At 61.5% G+C, this 18,105-nt stretch overlaps 1 protein-coding gene across 2 annotated transcripts; it reads right to left on the bottom strand.

Annotated features, from left to right (window-relative positions):
• Positions 1-420: 420 nt before the first annotated feature.
• On the bottom strand, positions 421-17,448 carry CACNG7 (calcium voltage-gated channel auxiliary subunit gamma 7). 2 transcript variants are annotated; one of them, XM_040978113.1, is made up of 6 exons: positions 17,212-17,448; positions 15,001-15,225; positions 14,399-14,485; positions 13,575-13,715; positions 1,005-1,150; positions 473-821 (listed from the first exon to the last, which is right to left on the bottom strand). In XM_040978113.1, the coding sequence occupies exons 2-6, from the start codon at positions 15,194-15,196 to the stop codon at positions 564-566; spliced, it is 828 nt and encodes a 275-aa protein (XP_040834047.1). In that variant the 5' UTR covers positions 15,197-15,225; positions 17,212-17,448; the 3' UTR covers positions 473-563. The 2 variants fall into 2 exon arrangements, with proteins under 2 accessions (XP_040834048.1, XP_040834047.1); XM_040978114.1 differs by lacking the exon at positions 1,005-1,150 and having other exon boundaries at positions 421-821.
• Between the last annotated feature and the right edge of the window lie 657 nt (positions 17,449-18,105).

Genomic DNA, 18,105 nt, shown 5'->3' with positions numbered 1-18,105 from the left:
GGTGGGCAAGGGAGGCCGGACGCACTGGGTGCTGGGGAGGCGTGGGGAGAGGGGGCAGGAGGGCAGGACGTCGGGGCCATCAGAGAGGAACAATGTCCCTCCTCCCCACGACAGGGGGACCAGAGAAGGGGGCGCCAGGTGAGGGGTGGCCACCATGCCCACGGCTTCCTGGGGGTTACAACTCCGGAGGGCCCCATGGCTCAGAGGGAGAGAGGGAACCAGGCAGAGGGGAGAGGAGGGTGACGGTGGCCGGGGGCCTGCTCACCTGCCCTGCGCCCCTGAGGCCGGGCGGGCAGGGCGCTGGCCGGGCAGGGCGCTGGGCTCGGAGCTGGGCGCAAGGAGCGCGTGGGGACCGGGGCGGAGCTGCCTGCCTGGGGAGGCGGGGTCTGCGGGAAGGGAGTGGGCGAGCAAAGGCCAAAGGAAAGAGGAAGTGATGAGCCGGAGGGGGGCTGTGGAAATGAGGGGCAGGATACAGGGCGGAGCCTACCGCTGGCGCAGCCTCCTTCCCGTGGGAGAGGGGCGCAGAGGGAGAAAGACCCCCGGGGGCGGCACCCAGGGCGGCTTCAGCAGGGCGAGGTGGAGATGTGCAGGTGGTCCGGGTACTTGATGGCCGGAGGGTAGTTCTGCGTCATCTGGATGGACACGTCGCTGGAGATGTCCGAGGGGCTGCGGCCGCGGCGCCACGCCTCGGGCTGCAGGAACTGGCCGGAGTAGTCGGAGCAGTCGCTGAGGCGCGGCCGGTAGAAGGCCGGATGCGGGCGGTACATCTCCTCCTCCGCGTAACGCTTGGTGAACAGGTACACGGACATCACGCCGGCCCCCTGTGGCGAGGCCAGGTCAGTGCACGCCCACGGGGGCCTTCAGGACCCCAGGAAGTGGAGCTCCCACGCCCCCAGCCCCGCTCCTTCTCAACCCCGTGCCTCCTCCCCCTTCTGCACCCAGCCATCCCAGCCATCAGCACCACCGACCCCGGCCCGGTCAGAGCCCCGAGTCTGCCACATCACCTCTTTGAGCAGGAAGGAGGAGGCGGCGAAGGCGAAGGACCAGCCATAGCGATAGTGAAAGTACTGCTCGGAGCTGCTGGGCCTGTTCATGACTTCATCATTGATGCTGGAGATGTAGAGAACCAAGCCCACCACCAAGGAGAGGCCTGGGGGTGCACAAAGGGACGCCTGGACATCAGAAGGGGGACCCGGAGGGGTGCACAGAGGGCCGCCTGGACATCAGAAGGGGGACCCGGAGGGGTGCACAAAGGGCCGCCTGGGACATCAGAAGGGGGACCCAGCCTGGGGGTGCACAGAGCGGTCCCCGGGGCATCAGAAGGGGGACCCAGCCCAGGGGTGCACAGAAGGACGCCTGGACATCAGAAGGGGTACCAGCCCAGGGGCACACAGAGGGGACGCCTGGGGCAACAGAAGGGGGGGACCCAGCTCGGTGGAAGAATCCAGAGGAAAATCAACAGCCCCCACTCCCTCCATAGCACCCGCTCCGTGGGAACTTCCCGTGCAAGCAGGGAAGGTGAACTGGGTGTCCCTGACCCACCTGGGGCACGAGTGAGACCCAGGAAGAGAGGGCAGAGGGAGAGCCGGGCGGTCCAGAACCACACCGTGGCATGAGTATAGGCCACGAGAAATGAAGCTAGAAGAGGGGTGGGGGCATGGCCAAGGCTGAGGGGCACCTGAGATGCCAGCCTGGTCCCAGGCCACGGGCATGTGGAGGCCCTGGGAGGCTCAGGGCAGATGGAGCCAGGAAGGGATCGGGGGGGCTGGGTGGTGGGGCACTCAGCCTGGAGGGAGACCTGGAGCCTGAGGAGCTCCATGGCTGAGTGGACGGTGACCAGTCATCACAGCAGGACCTGCCCAGCCATGGGTCCCTGCCAGGCACTGCACTGGCCCCGTTCAGACCTCACAGCAGGACATGACTCGGAGACCCATGCCCAAGGTGGAGCTGTACCCCAGGTGCACTCTCCCTCAACGGTGATTTCAGGGGCGATGAAGTCCCCTGCCTTAAATGGACCCACTAGGTGGCTGGGGATATGGCACACCTGGCTAAGCCGTTGCTGGCATTGCCTGGGTCTCCTGCATGCCCACGGGGACCCAGATGAAGCTGCAGGCTCCTGGTTCCCGCCTACACCAGCCCTTGGCTGTTGCAGCCCTTTGGGGACTGGACCAGTGGACAGATCACTTTCTGTGTCTCCCACCCCCTGTCACTCCTACAATGATTATTGCCACCCATCCCTACCAGCAACTTCCCACAGAGTCCGGCAATGAACCACGTCTGTGAGCGTCTGTGGCCCCGCAGCAGGTGGAGGGCAGCTGACGGCCTGACGACAGGCTCCAGCTACTGTCCAGCTTACGATGGCCAGCGCTAATCAGATGACCAGGGGAAAAAAGCCCAAAGAAGAACAGTGCTCTGTAGCATGTCAGTCCCTCAGCAAGTTCCAGGTAGGGTCAGGACATGCTTGGGCACACGCTAGCAAGGGGACACCTGAGAGAATCGGACACTGCCCTGCACCTACAGCAAGAGTGGCCCACGTGTCCAGCAGCCGCCGAAGGGCTGAACAAAGCAGCTCCTCCAGATGTGTGAGGAAAGCGTGTTTGACCCAGGAAAGGCAGACAGCTTAGAAAATATTTATGACTTGACTGGACTTTTCTCGCTGACCTTCGAGCTGACAGGGCCCATGTGGGGTCTCGTGCGCCTCTGCCCGGACCTCGGCCTTCTCCCGCCTGCTCTGCGCGCCCAGGCCCTCCCTGCCTCCGCGCCCCTGCCCCTTGGTTTTCTCCCCAGCCCCTGGATTTCCCAGGTCTGCCTCGGTGGCTGTGGCTGGATCTCCTCACGTTTGTCTCCACTTTGGTGACACCGTTGGGGATCCTATGTTTGGTTTGTAAACGTTTCCTCCCTGGATGTCAGGGGGTGTGGAGGAGAATGGAGACAAGATCTCATTTCTCTCAAGTGAGAGCCTGCCACGTGCACGTGGGACAGCTGGGGGGAAATGCAAAACAGCCTGGCCCTTGAGGGGGTGGTGAACTGGCCTGGCCGTGTCCAGCAGAGTCACCCCGCAACCACGAAAAGACTCATATATACACCCTCCTGCACTGCAGTGCTGTTTGGAAACAAATGCCGTGACGTTGGGGGCCGACGGGCACAGCCAGGAGAGGCGTGTGCCGCGGGAAGGAGGGAGGCCTGTGTGAAGCGGCCGGGTGGTCGCAGTGGTGCCAGCCTGCCTTGCCAAGTGAAGCAGCAGCCCGGGCACAGAAGCGCATCCAGCAGGGCACCTTCTCCGCAAGCAAGCAGAGAGCTAAGAATACACATGGGCACCTGCTTGTTTTTGCAAAAAGAGAGAGACCGGAAGGAAAACAAACAGCGAGGAGAGGAGGCGAGGAGGAGGCAGGGTCTGGGAGGGAGCAACACGCAGCACGCTTTCCTGCCGGGACCAGGCCAATGTGCTCTACGCTCCAAGATGCCAGTAGCAAGAGTTAGATGAGAAACACTGGAACAAAACCATGGGATGACACCCCTGAAACTGATGGGAGCACAGGCAGCCCCTGAGGCTGAGAAGCGAGGGTCAAATGGATAATAAACATAGCTGGGGAAATCGAACTGCTGGACTCAGAACCCCAACCATGCAGAGAAGTGCAGGTTCCATGGTCTGTCATAGAGTGCAAACGCCAGAGCCGAGCCTCCTCGAGGCTCAGACGGAGCAGTGGACAGCACAGCCAGGTGCACATGGAGGACATGGCAGTCCATAGGAACCTGCAGAGGACACCTGGCACCACAACAGAGGACAGAATAAATCAACCAACTACCTCAGCCATATGTTGGCAGTGAAAAACTGGGCAAACGGAGACTCTAAGGTGGACTATGTCAATCAGTGGATTCTGCAGTGACTTCATCGTGCTTGGAATGGTGAGATTGGCAGCAATTCATAACTGTTGAATTATCAAAACTGCTTGAGCAAGACCCTTGGAGCATGCCCCTCATCAGGAACCTGGGATGGGGGGAGGTTGGGTGGGGTTTCTCCCTTTATCTCCCCCTTTACCCCAGGTACAGGAAAAAACGAGAGAGAATGTGGAAAGTATAGTCTTACCCACTTTCCTGTAGCCCTTGAGTCTTTGTGCCCTAATTAACCATGTAAAGATTGTCAAAAATAAAGCAAAAAATACATACAGTTGGGGAACAAGGTTGGCAAGTAAACAAGGTGCAATGGCTCAACTGACCAGTCCTCCCCCTTCAAGTATGGCATCCCACATGGGCACCAGTTCATGTCCTGGGGTTCCACTTCCCATCCAGCTCCATGCTTGTGGCCTGGGAAAGCAGTCGAGTCCGGCCCAAAGCCTTGGGACCCTGCACCCGCATGGGAGACCCAGAGGAAGCTCCTGGCTCCTGGCTTCAGATCGGCTTAGCTTTGGCTGTTGCAGCCACTTGGGGAATGAACCAGAAGATGGAAGCTCTTTCTTTCTCTGTCTCTTGTTCTCTCTGTAAATCTGCCTTTTCAATAAAAATAAATAAATCAACAACAACAAAGAAACCCAGAACGAGAGCATCCGCCCAGAAACCTGTCTGCTCAGTAGGTGTCAGCGTGGGCATGCTCAGGGGCAGCGGTGGGCATTGCAGGTTTGAGCAAGTGTGTGCGTGTGTGCATGTGTGTGTTGCGTTGCTTTGAGCAGCCGGTTTAAGCTCCATGGAGGGAAGCCCAGCCCCCTGGTGACTGCGCTGCATACAGCTACTGGGAAACCTGGGGCGGGGTCAGCCCTGCACGTGAAAACGAGCCCGAGCCCAGGAGGCAATTGAAGGAGTGAGCTCCCGACCAGTCACACCGAGGACAGCGTGACCATCAGGACGAGAGCGGAGGCGATGGCTTCTGCAGCTTGGCGCATTTAAGTAGACAGGGTGCCCGTCAACAGGAAAATAGGTGAAGTCTGTCAGAGTGTGGGGCTGGGGCAGCCCTCCGGGCACAGCGGGTCCTGGCGACAGTCTGTTGCTGACGCAGAGTCTCTCACATAGAGTAACGCCTGTGCCTTACAGACGCTGTGCCGGCCAGGGTCCCAGCAGGTGCATCCCAGACACCAGGACCCACGTCCCACAGGGGTGCGTCCCCAGCCAGCCGAGGCTCGCTTACAAAGCCTGGTCATGGCAGGCAGAGGGACTCCACAAGGGGCAGCCCTGCACCAAGCAGGGGTCCTCAGAGGCCTCGGCCTCCTGAGGAAAGGGGCAGGCAGCAGGAGGGAAAGCCAGGAGCAGGTGGGCCCCTCCCAAAGGGGGGCACGGAGCTCAAGTTCAAGGATCCTGGGGCCTCCCGTAGTCTTTCTCTAGTTCTTCTCCTAGCGCAGAGCGCTGCCCCCAGATCAAAGGCGGCTCCCAGTCACAGGGCTGAGCTGCGGGAGTGCCCCTGGGGGCCCAGGGAAAACCTAACAGTGAAAGGGGGACACTGGGCAGCAGACAGCCAGAAAACAGGAGGAAGAGGATGGTAGCTACGCTCCCTGCTTAGGGCCTGGGAAAGCAGTCGAGGACGGCCCAAAGCCTTGGAATCTTGTGCGCATGGGAGACCCGGAAGAAGCTCCTGGCTTGTTCCCATTTGGGGAATGAACCAGTGGATATATTTCCTTCTCTCCCTCTCTCTTTCCCAGCCTCTGCTTCTGCGTCTCTCCTTCTCTATAACTCTTTCAAAAAGTCTTAAAACACATACACACACAGTTGGAACAATTAGCAACACGTGACTCTGGACTGGCTATGACTGTACTGTTCCAGTGTCGGACTTCCAGACTGGCTTCGTAGGTAACTCCCCTATTCTCAGGAACTACCTGCCTGAAGGATTCGGGAGTGAAGCGCTTGCAATGTGTATTCATGCAGCCCCACCCACGTGCACGTTAGCTGCCTGCGCGTGCACACATCCACACGGGTGCGTATGTATGCGTGAAGATCTCCCACCTACATGTCCACTGCCCACATGCGTACAACAGCCAGGGCTGCGCCAGGATTCAGTCAGGAGCCAGAACTCCGCCAGGGTCTTCCCTGGGGGTGACGGGTCCCAAGTGCTTGGCCAGCATCTGCTGCTTTCCCAGGTGCAGGAGCAGGGAGCTGGCTAGGAAGTGGGTCCGAGCCTGGGACCCGGAGGAGCAGCCCGGACGGCGCCCACACCTGTCCCAGGCGTGGAAGACGCCTTGTCATCTGCACACAATGTTCGCGCCTACAATGAGCAAAACCTGTGCTGTGATCGGAGCGTCGTCTGCAGTAGCCCCTTTCCACGTCCCCGTGGGACAACCTGACCCAATTCACAACATGGACAGCAGGGCCACAGCCGAGCCTCGCTGCGCGTGTGTGCCAGCTGCCTCCTGGGCACACGTCGCTCCCAGCCCACAGAACACACCAAGAGAGGAGTGGACTGAACAAGGTGATGAGAACCGTGCCAGGCATACCCTGCTGGGGCCGTAGCACCCGGGTCCATAGCCTGGGTCAGCTCAGCCAGTCACCCAACCCAACACTTTACAGAAACAGGCCCAGCATCTGCTCGCACCAAGGAAGGGAAGAGGGGCCACGGCTGTGGTGCACGGGGTTGAGCCCCCAACCTGGCTGCCGACGCGCCTGGGAGAACAGCAGAGCCCAGGGATGGCCCAGGTCCTTGAGCCTCTGCCACACATGAGATGCAAATGAAGCCCCTTGCTCCAGGCTGCAGTCTGGCCCGGTGCTGGGCAGTGAACCAGCAAATGGAGGGTCTCTCTCTGCCTCTTCCTGTCTAACTCTGCTTTCCAAATGTACCAGGAGCCAGGATGCTGGCTCAACTGAGTAACCTTCCACCTCCAAGCAGGGCATCCCATATGGGCATCAGTTTGTGTCCTGGCTGCTCCACTTCCCATCAAGCTCTCTGCTTGTGGTTTGGGAAGGCAGCAGGGAATGGCCCAAATCCTTGGGACCCTGCACCCATGTGGGAGACCCAGAAGAGGCTCCTGGCTTCGGATCAGCTCAGCTCTGGCCAGTGTGTCCATTTGAAGGGTGAACCAGTGGATGAAAGATCTTTCTCTCCTGTTCTCTCCTCTCTCTGAGATCTACCTTTCCAATAAAACAAAAACAAACCTTTAAATAAGCAAAATACTTATGGCAGAAAAGACCGAACCAGGTCCTGTTCAGGATTGTTTGACATCTTAGTTTATAGCAAATCCCCAGGAAGGATGGAGAACAAATGAACCCAGAGCCTGTGGTAGCAGAACCCCGGCGTGCAGGAATTCCAACGGCTCACCAAAAGTGAATGGCAAAACAAATAAAAGGACGGGGACTCATTGAGACGAAAAGCCACTTTGGAGATCTATCAGAGGAACGCACAGGCGGAACGCGGGTCCTGACACGCACGCGGGCCGTAAACGGGCCTGTACGAGCCGGATGGGACGGCTTGAACACCAAGTAGGGATTCGCAGACACTCCACGATTGCTCTCGCTTGTCTGGGCCTGCCAGCGGCGTCGCGCCTCTAGTAAACAGAGGCGTACTGGTAACTCGGAGAGGCCCTAAATATCCGTGCATGAGATGGGCTGATGCCGAGACTGGCTGGAAAACCAGGCAAGAAGTGCAGGCAGGGAGGACCCAGCAGGAGGGCTAAGAAAAGACTCGCCATATGTCTGGGATTGTTGCACCGAGGCAAGAATGCGTGCGAGCGCCTTACTCCATTCTGTCCGTGTTTTTTTTATAAGGAAATGTATTTTAAAAGTGAGTGTTGTAAAAAAATAAAAAAAAAAAACCTTGAAGGAACTAATCCAGACAGAAAGAGACTTTAGTTGCTCCGTGCCACGTGCGAGCCTAGACGGAGGCCTGGTGCATCGCAGGGAAAGCTAGGACAACATTCCTGAAACACCTGGCACAGCCTGGAGGGGGACTGAATCATACGGCGGAAGCGGCATGCGACCGCAGGAGCCACAGCGGAGAGCTCTGTCAAACGACGCGCACAAACACTTCCCAAGAACTACTGCGATGCCAGTACCGACAAGTGCCTTCCTATGGGAAAGCAGCGCGCCCGTGCGTGCGCGTGTGTAAGACGAGTGGGACGAGACATGGACAGAGGGGATGCGGCAGGCCATGTGAACGCGGCGCTGACCTGCATGGCTGGGAAAAAACAGGACTTACTGTGGCCCTTCTCTGTATCCCGCTTCGCCGCAGGGCACATCATCCCGCTGCTCTCAGAAGATGCGCGGAGCACGTGGCACTGCGGCTCACGCGATGCTGACGACGCCAGCATCGCACGTCGGAGCGCTTGGGTACCAGACCTAGCTGTGCCTCCTCCAACCAGCCCCTGCCAGCCCTGGGCGGCGGCAGGTGGCGGCCAAGGACCTGGGGCCTTTGGGACCCCCACAGGACCCCTTGCTGCAGCGTCTGAGAAGCGAACCAGTGGCTGCAAGCTCTCTCCCCTGCTCACTCCCCCCACACTTTACCTTCAAATAGATTGATGAAAGTTCAAGGGAACTATGCATACAGAAAATAGCTAAATGTCACGTTGGCAGAAACGGAACTTAGAAGGAAACACGGCCCAGGCTGAGGTTCTCCGGTTCTCCACCGCAGCTTCTCACTGCCTCGCCCCCCCTCAGGCTGCCAGGAGCCAGCCCACTTTGCTTCCACGGCATGCAGTCTGTAGCACAGCATTTGACACACCATCAGTTCTGGCTGGGTGGATGAATACACGCACCACATAGCAGAAACTTCTGGAACAGCTTCTGAGCTGCTCACCCTTTGTAATATACTCTATATCCTCCTCTTACTCTGCCCCTCCCCAAACTATAGTATCTTCTCCCTCTGAATGCCACAGTACTTTCCACTGCCAGCATTCCACAAGTTGGACAGCAAGCCCATAAAATCTCACTGGGTGGGAGAGCACCCCCCAACAGTTATTAAAAGATGGTGGATGGGTCCCGGCACAGTAGCCTAGTGGCTAAAGTCTTTGCCTTGCACATGCCAGGATCCTATGTGAGCGCCGGTTTTAATCCCAGCAGTCCCACTTCCCATCCAGCTCCCTGCTTGTGGCCTGGGAAAGCAGTGGAGGACGGCCCAAGGCCTTGGGATCTTCCACTCACGTGGGAGAACCAGAAGAGGCTCCTAGCTTCAGATTGCCTCAGCTCCAGCCACGGCACCCGCTTGGGGAGTAAATCAGCGAATGGAAGATCTTCCTCTCTGTCTCTTCTCCTCTCTGTATATCTGACTTTCCAATAAATAAATTAATTAATCTTTAAAAACAATATGGTGGAGGCCCGAAGTCACCTCTGGTCTGTAAGTCACACACACAGCAGGGAGCAGGGAGCAGCCTGCGCTCACAGCAGAGTGCCTGGCTTGAGGCCCGGCTGCTCCTCTTCCAGTCTAGCTGCCTGCTAATGCACCGGGAGGCCCCAAGGGATGGCTCGAATCCTTGGATTCCTGCTGCTCAGGTGGGAGACCCGGATGGAGTTTTGGGGATAATTGCTTGGGGCATGAACCAGCAGGTAAAGCGCTTGCTCGCTCTCTCTCTGCCTATCAAATAAATACAATAAACTTTACAAAGAAATGCAGACCATTTGTCTTGAGTCCTAGCTCTTTCCTTCATATCCAGTTCACTACCTGAATACCCCCTTTGGCATCCCCATTACTCCCCAGTCCTGGCGTTCTGCCTCCAGATGACGGCTCCCCAGAGTGGACGTGCACCCCTCCTGGCCCCTGCCCTGCCCAGCTCACAGCACTCCCACTCAGCAAGGCTTGCCAGGCCCCTGCCGCCCGCTGCCGCCTCCTCCCCTGCAGCCCCAGCTCATGCTCCACTCGGCATCTACAGAAGCAGCCAGCACGGGGCTTCCGGGAGGCCACGCCCTTCCGATAGAGGACACGCTTCCCTTTCCCTCCTTAGTAAGTCACTCTTCTCTCCAGTTCGGCTTCTGGTCCCTGCAGCCCAACTCTGCACTGTGCTCACCCCGTGAGCAGCCACGGGGCCCTGTCATTCTTGGAGTGCTGTGTGCCAGCCTCCGTGGCATAGCCAGCTCACTGGGAACACTCCTGGCTGCACAGCAATGGAGCTCCTGCAGCATGGAGAGCTGCACTGAGGCCGGCTTCCTCCTCCTGGGGCCGCCACACTGGCTGTGAATTCCACCCATCCACACCAGGCAGCCTCCTGTCTTAACTCCCTCTCACCCTGTCAGCATCAATGAAGGTGTCACCCCCTCCTGGAAGCCCTCCAGGGTTGCTCCTTCCCTCATCACACCAGGATACCTACACTGTCACTCACCCTCTACACAGGTGCGGGGTTGGTAGGGCAGCGGGCAGGGGAGCGGGCAGGGGCATTTGGTGTAAGCCACTGCTATGCAAGCCACTGCTGGGGACACCCACACCCCATGACATCGTGCCTGGTTCAAGTCCTAGCCCTGTTCTCATGTCAGCTTCCTGCTATTCTGCCTGGGGAGATCGCTAAAAGCGTGGACCCCCCCCCACCCACGGGAAAGACCCACGTGGAGTCCTAAGCTCTTCCTCTCTCCAGGCCCAGCCCTGGCCCAGCCCTGGCTGTCGCTGGTGTTTGAGGAGTAGACGGAATCTCTCTCCCTCTGGCAGGTGCTTATCATGTAAAGTAAGTACAGGAGACTTTGTTACAGATTGCAGTGTGGGCTTCCTGCTGTGGTGTGGATCAGAAGGGCAAGCCGAGGACAGGAGGGAGGAGTCCTCGCCCTGGACAGGAGGGAGACCTCCTGGGAGGGAGACCTCGCCCCTGCACAGGAGGGAGAGAGCCCAGTCCTCGCCCTGGACAGGAGGGAGTCAGCCTGGGAAGGAGTCCTCGCCCTGCACAGGAGGGAGACCTCCTGGGAGGGAGACCTCGCCCCTGCACAGGAGGGAGAGAGCCCAGTCCTCGCCCTGGACAGGAGGGAGTCAGCCTGGGAAGGAGTCCTCGCCCCTGGCAAGTTCATGTTCTTGTGGCAGGAGGAGACCCAAACAGCAGGGGCTGGCGACCTGGCTGCCATCCCCTATCCGCCGAGGCCTTGGCTGCTGCACTTCCCACCCAGCCTCCTGTCCGTGCACCTGTGAAGGCAGTGGAGGATAAGCCAGGTGCTTGGGCCCTGTGCCCACCATGGGAGACCCTTGTCCCACCCAGTAACTATGCCTTTCAGATAAACAACAAAATAAATCTTTAAAAAAAAAAAAGATAGATGGCAACAGCAAAGAGTACTACAGAAAAGCATGACAGGCGGCTTGCAAGCAGTGACACAGCGGAGGCCCAGACAGGTCAGAGGAAGCGATTGAAAGAACAGGCCCGCGTGCTGGCAGGAAGCTCCAGGCAGGGAGCGAGAGCCACAAGGCCTCAGGCGAGGTCGAGTGATGGGGTCAGGACTGGTGCAGGCTGCAGAGGGCGGAGTGGGCACAGAGCTGGGGGCTGGGGGCTGGGGGACCTGCCACGGATGTGTGGCCAGGGCCGACCGGCATGCAGGAAGCTGCCGGTCAGCGCCTGGGCTCTCCCGGTGGGCATGAGAGGGCTCCAAGCTCTGGGTCTGGGACACACGCAGGGTGGGATAAACAGGGACTTGGACCCCACTGGGTGATGGAAGGAGAGGCAGGGGTGGAAATGGGGCATGCCCAGATACGGCTCCCATGACCCAGAAAAAACAATCAATGCCACTGTGCCATCCTCCCCTGCGGCACTGGGCAAGCGGGCCCGGTCTGTCGGTTAGCTGGCCCTTGGTGGCTCGTGCTGCCCAGCCTCCGAGCTGAGAGACCACGGCCTGAATCTCACCATCATCAGTCCTTCTGGTCTCTACTGCCACAGAGCCCTGAGGAAGCTTAAAGACGTACACAGTATGTTTGAAAGCTGAGAGAGAGAGCTTCCACCTGTTGGTTCACACCCCAAATACTCATACCACAGCCAGGGCTGGGCCAGGCTGAAGCCAGGAGCCAGGAACTCCCCCAGGATCTCCCATGCAGGTGGCAGGCCAAGCCGTCTCCCCTGGCGTGCAAGGCAAGGCAAGGATTTAGCCGCTAGGCTATCACATCAGGCTGCAAGAGCTAGGAGTTTTTTTTTTTTTTTAATTATCTCAAACTTTTGGGGGCTGGCATCATGGCACAGCATGTTAAGCTGCCACCTGTAATGCAGGCCCGACTGTTTCACTTCCTATTCTACTCCAAGCCAGTGCTCCTGGGAGAATTCTTGGGCCCTGCCACTCCCACGGGAGACCCAGATGGAATGCCAGGCTCCTGGCTTCGGCTTGCCCCACACCCAGCCGCTGCAGCCCGTTTGGGGAGTGAAGCAACAGACGGATCTCTCGCTCTCCTCTGCCCTGCCACTTTCCTTTCCAAATAAGTAGCAACAATGAAAACAGCTGTCTGCCTCACCCCCAAAGCAACGCTTCAGCTCAGCCAGCGGGCGTGCTGCTAGCCCTGACCCGTGCCATACGATGGCCACCTGGGGCTGCACAGGACCTGCACACAGGGGGCCGGACCCCAGGGTCCACTCTGTGTCCCACACGGCCCCACCATGTCATCGTTCTTCCCAGTCCCAGCGGCTGGGGCGTGTGCCTCTCGGCCCGTCCACACGCCGCCTGTCTCTCGGCTTCTCCAAGGAGAAGCGAGCTCTTGAGCAAACAGGAAGGTTGGTTTGGAATCAGAACGGGAAAGAGCCCTCTCAAAACTCGCAGTGAACGTGAGAGCACGCCCTGAGCAGACCGTGCACGGGTCTCGCTCCTGGCAGCACATCTTTCAACCCTCCACCTCCCGCCCTGTGTGGACCCGGCGCGTCACAGCCGTGCGCCACTTACAAAGGGACTTGGAGCGCTCTGTGCAGGTGGCATGAAGCCGCCTCCCTCTGCCCCACTTTCTCTCTCTAGGCCACAACTCTAGGCCATGCGCAGGAGGGCACGGGCTGTGACTCCTCCAGCGGGCGTGATGTTCTACGTGTCTTATTTTAGCTCGGTGTCTGGCTCCGCACGGTGCACTACCAGTCTGCACGGAGGCCACACCCTGTCTCCCATCGGGCAGGAAGGCGGGTGGGGAGCAGGGAGGAGAGAGGACGCTTGCCTGTCTGCACAGCCCGGGGACACGGCCAGGCCACTGACGCCCAGTGAGCAATGCAGATGGACAGAGGACCGGGACATGGTGCCTGCCCCCTGCGCTGGCTCTCAGCAGTGGCTTCATCGGTGTTCCTAACAAAATTTCTTTGACTTTTCAGCTTTAAAACATTCAAAAAATAGAGGCCACTGCTGCGGCCACAAGTGAAGCTACCACTTACTACTTGCGACCACTGGGATCCCATACGGGCTCCACTTCCCGTTCAGCTCCCCACTTATGGCTGGGGAAAGGGGTAGAGGACGCCCAAGGCCTTGGGACCCTGCACCCGCGTGGGAGACCCGGAAGGAGCTTCTGGCTCCTGGCTCCAGCATGGCCCCAGTTCTGGCCATTGTAGCCATTTGGGAAGTGAGCCAGAAGATGGAAGATCTCTCTTTAACTCAGCCTTTCACATAACATAATAATAATAACAATCACTGTGGCACAGAACACGAGGAGCCTCCTGGACTGTCAGAGGCCGTTAAACACACCACCTACCTTCCAGGCCTGCCTCCAGGGCACACAGAGAGCCCCTCCGCGCAACCCACCCACTCACCCGAGAGGATGAAGAAGATGCCGGACACGAAGGCCAGGATGGTTCTCTGAGGGCGGATGTGGCCGATGTTGCTGATGACGAAGGCGGTGAACACCAGGAAGAGGCTGACCATGGGGAAGGGGGTGGCCGTGCGCACCGTCTCTGCGGGAGGCAGACGCAGGGCTGAGGGGGCGCAGCTGAGGAGACACGGCCCCTCCGGCTCCTTCAGCTTCCCATTGCCCCACCCACGTCCCAGCTTTCTCAGGGGCTGGCCACGGCCCTGTCCACCCTGCTCCTGGCCCTGGCCCTGTCCACCCTGCTCCTGGCCCTGGCCCTGTCCACCCTGCCCCTGGACGAGCACTGACCGCCCTGCTCCTGGCCCTGTCCACCCTGCCCCTGGCCCTGGCCCTGTCCACCCTGCCCCTGGACGGGCCCTGTCCACCCTGCTCCTGGCCCTGTCGACCCTGCCCCTGGAAGGGCACTGACCGCCCTGCCCCTGGCCCTGGCCCTGTCCACCCTGCCCCTGGACGGGCCCTGTCCACCCTGCCCCTGGACAGGCCCTGGCCCTCAGCTGACTCTTGTATCCTGTTCTTGCAAGCCCCGCCTCCCGTCGGCTCCGCCCCTCTGCTGGCTCCTGCATCTTTTGCTTGTAAGCCCCGCCTCCCACTGGCCCCGCCCCTCCCTGTGGACGCCCACAGCTTTCCTGCAAGCCCCGCCTCTCTAGACCACGCCCCTCGCGCAAGTCCCGCCCCTTCGGACCCGCCTCTCCTTGCTGACTCCCACAAGCCTGTCTTCCTGCAAACCCAGGCTCCCTTGCCCCAGCACTGCCCCCGACTGCCCCTCACTCAGAATATTCTCCGTGTTCTCCGTCACCAGGTTGATCTCTGGCTCAAGGAAATATTCCGACGCCACGCAGCGACCCTTCTCTCGCCCTGGGGAAAGGACACACACAAATAAATTGGGTTGATTACAGGTGCCCGCCACAGGCAGCGTGGACATGGGGGTGCACCCCAGACCTGGAGCTGGCAGGCCAGGGCCAAGAGGGAAGGGCTGGACAGAACACAGGAGAGATGTTGCTGGGAGCCCCTCCCAGGCCCCCTGGAAGGAGGTCACCTGAGATCCTAAGTGAGGAGGGGGCTGTACACCTGGGCATGGTGTGGGGAGGCCAAGCTGGAACTATCCACAGGTCAGTCCTGAACCCAGAGGCTGATCCAAGGTGCTCTAGAAGTTGGGGGGGGGGTGGGAGGGGAGGGCTGGACACCTGGCTATCCCCAGACCCGGGGCTCACAGGGCAAGGAAGCAGGGCATCGGGGAACACCCAACAAGCCTGCACACAGGACAGAAAACGGGGTCAATTCCTAGGCTTCCAGAACCCAGGGCTGGACCCCCACGGGGCCCTTGGGCTGCTGGGCAGGACTGGAGCAGGTGCTGGCAGATGGGGGCATACCCGCAAAGAAGCAGACGCGCCAGAGACCGGCGTGCAGTGCCATCTTGACCTCGGTGGTCTGGTTCTGTGGCAGCACTGTGCCCTCCTCCATGTACAGCCAGTAGTCCGTGCTGACCGCGATGCCCACCAGCAGCAGGCCGCAGGCTCCAAACACACTGCTGAGCAGGGTCAGGGCGCGGCTGCTGCAGTGGCTCATCCTGGGCGGCGGGGGACGCCCTGCGGGGCCTGCAAGACACCAGCTGCCAGTGAAGGTGCCCGCACGCACCGCTAGCACCACGAGACCCTCTCACCTCTGACCCCTGGGTCCTGACACCTGACCCCGGGCCTGGGCTCGGCACACACACCCCCTCACCCCTCTGAGTCGTGCCCAGCTCTAGAGCCAGATACACAACCTAGGATGAGGTCCCCAACTTGAGCCTTTTGCTCAGACCCAGACGTTGGATCTGCCTCCGACCATGCCAGACAGCACGACTCTGAACGCAAACCAACCCTCCAGCCAGTCCTTCCACAGCCCTGACCTGAGGGAGCGCTCAACCTTGGCCACGAGACCCCACTGCAGTCCCTAACCTTGAGCCTGGGACCAGTGACTTGGAAACCGTTGTGTCCACCACTGCCTTCAATGTCCCAGCCCTGACTGCGCTGACCCAGCCGGGAATGCCAGACTCCAGCCTGGGTCTCCCGTCCTGCCTCTGTGCCCTGACCTGGTGCCCTGGTGCCCCTCCTTTGGCCACTGTCTCTGAACTGCCTCAGATCCCTGCTCTCAAGCCTGCCTGAGCCTTGGAGGAGACCCCCACCCACGTGGATGCCCTGGGGGCTGCAACCTTGGCCCTGACATGGATTTTCAACTCAGGACTTTGACCCACGACTTCCTAACTCTGTGCCTGTGTTTCAACCTCAGTGGGGTGCCCCACACCCCAGAGCCAAGCTGACAGGACCCTGATTCCACCATCCAGGGGTCTGCAACCTAGGAAGCTGGGTCCTTGACACGGGGTCAAACCCAAGAACAGAGCTGAGACCCCCCAACCCAGCACTCCATCCAGAGCAACCCCAGAAAAGCCAGCAGTCCGACCTCCAGAGCCTGAACTCCCACTCAGGAATTCTGAGCCCACCCCCAACCCACCTGACCTACGAGCTGTGGACCCCCCCAGGCTCCCACACTAAGCTTCCCCACTGGGAATCTGGATGCCCTCCAACACCGGGTCTCCCCAAAGAAGAGGTCCCCCAGGGGGCGGGGAACCCAAGAGATTCCAACTAGGACATTAGTCCCCCAATCCCACTCTGGGCTCCCCCAGCCATAACTTTCCTGTGTGCCTGTGGCGCAGCGGGGGTCTGTCTCCTCAAGCGATCTGGGCAGCCCCCTGCAAGCGCTACCCTTGACAACTGCCAGGTTAGAGACACCCCCTGACCGCCTCCCGGGACAACACGGCCTGAGCCCCAACTTCCTAAGACAGCTTCGTAAAGACCCCCCCACACACACACCCCAACACACACACGCCGCTCGCGAGCCCCCACCCCGCCCCCCAGCCCTGGCCCTGGCCCTCGGAGGACGCAGCCACAGCTCTGGCCAGCGCTGCGTCCCATCCCCCCCAGCCCGGGGCTCCAGGCTCGCCCGCCAGCCTTGGCTGCGCTCCCCGCCAGTCCTCCCTGCCACCGCTGGCGCGAGGGCAGCCGCCTAAGGCGCGCGTCGCCTCCTCCAGGTGGGCTGCCCGGGGTCCCGTACCACCCTCCGAGGCCGGCAGGGACGGCCGGGTGCTTGCTCGCTCTCTCGCTCTTCCCGACTCCTCGTCGCCCTGCGCGCCCCTGCCTCCTGCTATCCGGCCCTCCCTCCCGGGGCCCGGAGCCTCCTTCTGGCCCTTCCTTATCCGGGACCCTCCTGGATCCAGGCACTCGGCGCCCCGCGCCCCCTTCTTAAACCCCATCCTCCGGCACAAACTCTGAATCAGGGGAGCCCTAACTCCCCGCTCCCAAATGCTGGGGACCCCTCCCCAGGCTCGAACCCTGCGCCTCGCGGCCCGGGGTTGCCTGCCTCCTCTCCGGGGGGGCCCAGGAGTGCGGAGCCCTGCGCTCCGGGACCCTCCGGGGCGGTCCCTCCCTTCATCGCGCCTCGGGGTCTGCAGCCGCCAGGCCGCCAGCGCTCGAGCACCCCCAGGTCCCCTCCGAGGGGCGCCCCCTCTCTCTTCCCTCCGGCCAGGACCCTCCCCTCGCGCTCACCTCGCTCAGGGCTGGGCGGACGCTCCGGGCCGCGGGCCCCGCAGCCGCATGACCGGCCCCGCGGCTTCCCCCGGCCGCCGCCTCCGGGGTCGACCCCGGCGCCCGCGCCCCCCGCCCCCGCCCCGGAGCCCGGCGTCCCGGCCCCCGCCCGGCCTCCCACCCCCCACCCCCCGCGCCCGCGGCCTCACTCGGCGGCGGACCGAGCCGGGAGCGGGCACCGGCGGCCGCTCATTGGCTGCGGCGGAGGAGGGGAGGGTGCGGGCAGGGAGGGAGGGAGCGAGCCGGGCCTGGAGGAGGAGGGGGAGGCGGCGAGCCCCGAGAGGGGCAGGGGCGCCGCGAGGCGAGCGGAGGGCGTCACGCGGACGGCGCGCGTCCCGGGGGCCGCCGGGGCTCGGAGCTGCGGGGCCGGGCCAGGGGAGAGGTCAGAGAGCCGCGCGGAGGGGAGCCCGCTGGACGCTGGACGCTGGACGCGCCGAGGCCTCGGGCCGAGAGACGCGGAGATCCAGAGACCTTGGGCCGGGTGTGTGGGGGGGTGGGGTGCAAAGGAGACCGAGAGACCCCGAGGAGGCGCGGCGGCAGGTGCAAGCCTGCGGGACCCCCGAGCAGCACTGGGGCGGGGCCTGGGGGCTGGGCGGCGGGCGGGGGGCGTCCCGGGCCGGGTCCCGGAGCCGCGGGCGGGCGCACCGAGCAGAGCCGGGTCCTGCAGCCGCCGCCGCGGAGCCGAGAGCCGGGCCAGCACCCCCCCAGCGTGATGTCAGCGGGGCCACTCTTAAAGGGGCAGCCGCCCGCCGAGGGTCGGGGCGGGGGCGGGGTCCCCGGGTGTGCGCGGGACGGAGGGCGGGCTGGGGGCGGGGTGTGGGATAGCGCCCCGGTGATGCGGACCACCGGGCAGCC

Source organism: Ochotona curzoniae, unplaced genomic scaffold (genome assembly GCF_017591425.1).
Source record: "Ochotona curzoniae isolate NIBS_2020 unplaced genomic scaffold, NIBS_Ocur_1.0 contig_2861, whole genome shotgun sequence".
Taxonomy (NCBI): Eukaryota; Metazoa; Chordata; class Mammalia; order Lagomorpha; family Ochotonidae; genus Ochotona; species Ochotona curzoniae.
The sequence above is the reverse complement of the archived record's forward strand: the minus strand, read 5'-3'. Positions and strand labels throughout refer to the sequence as shown.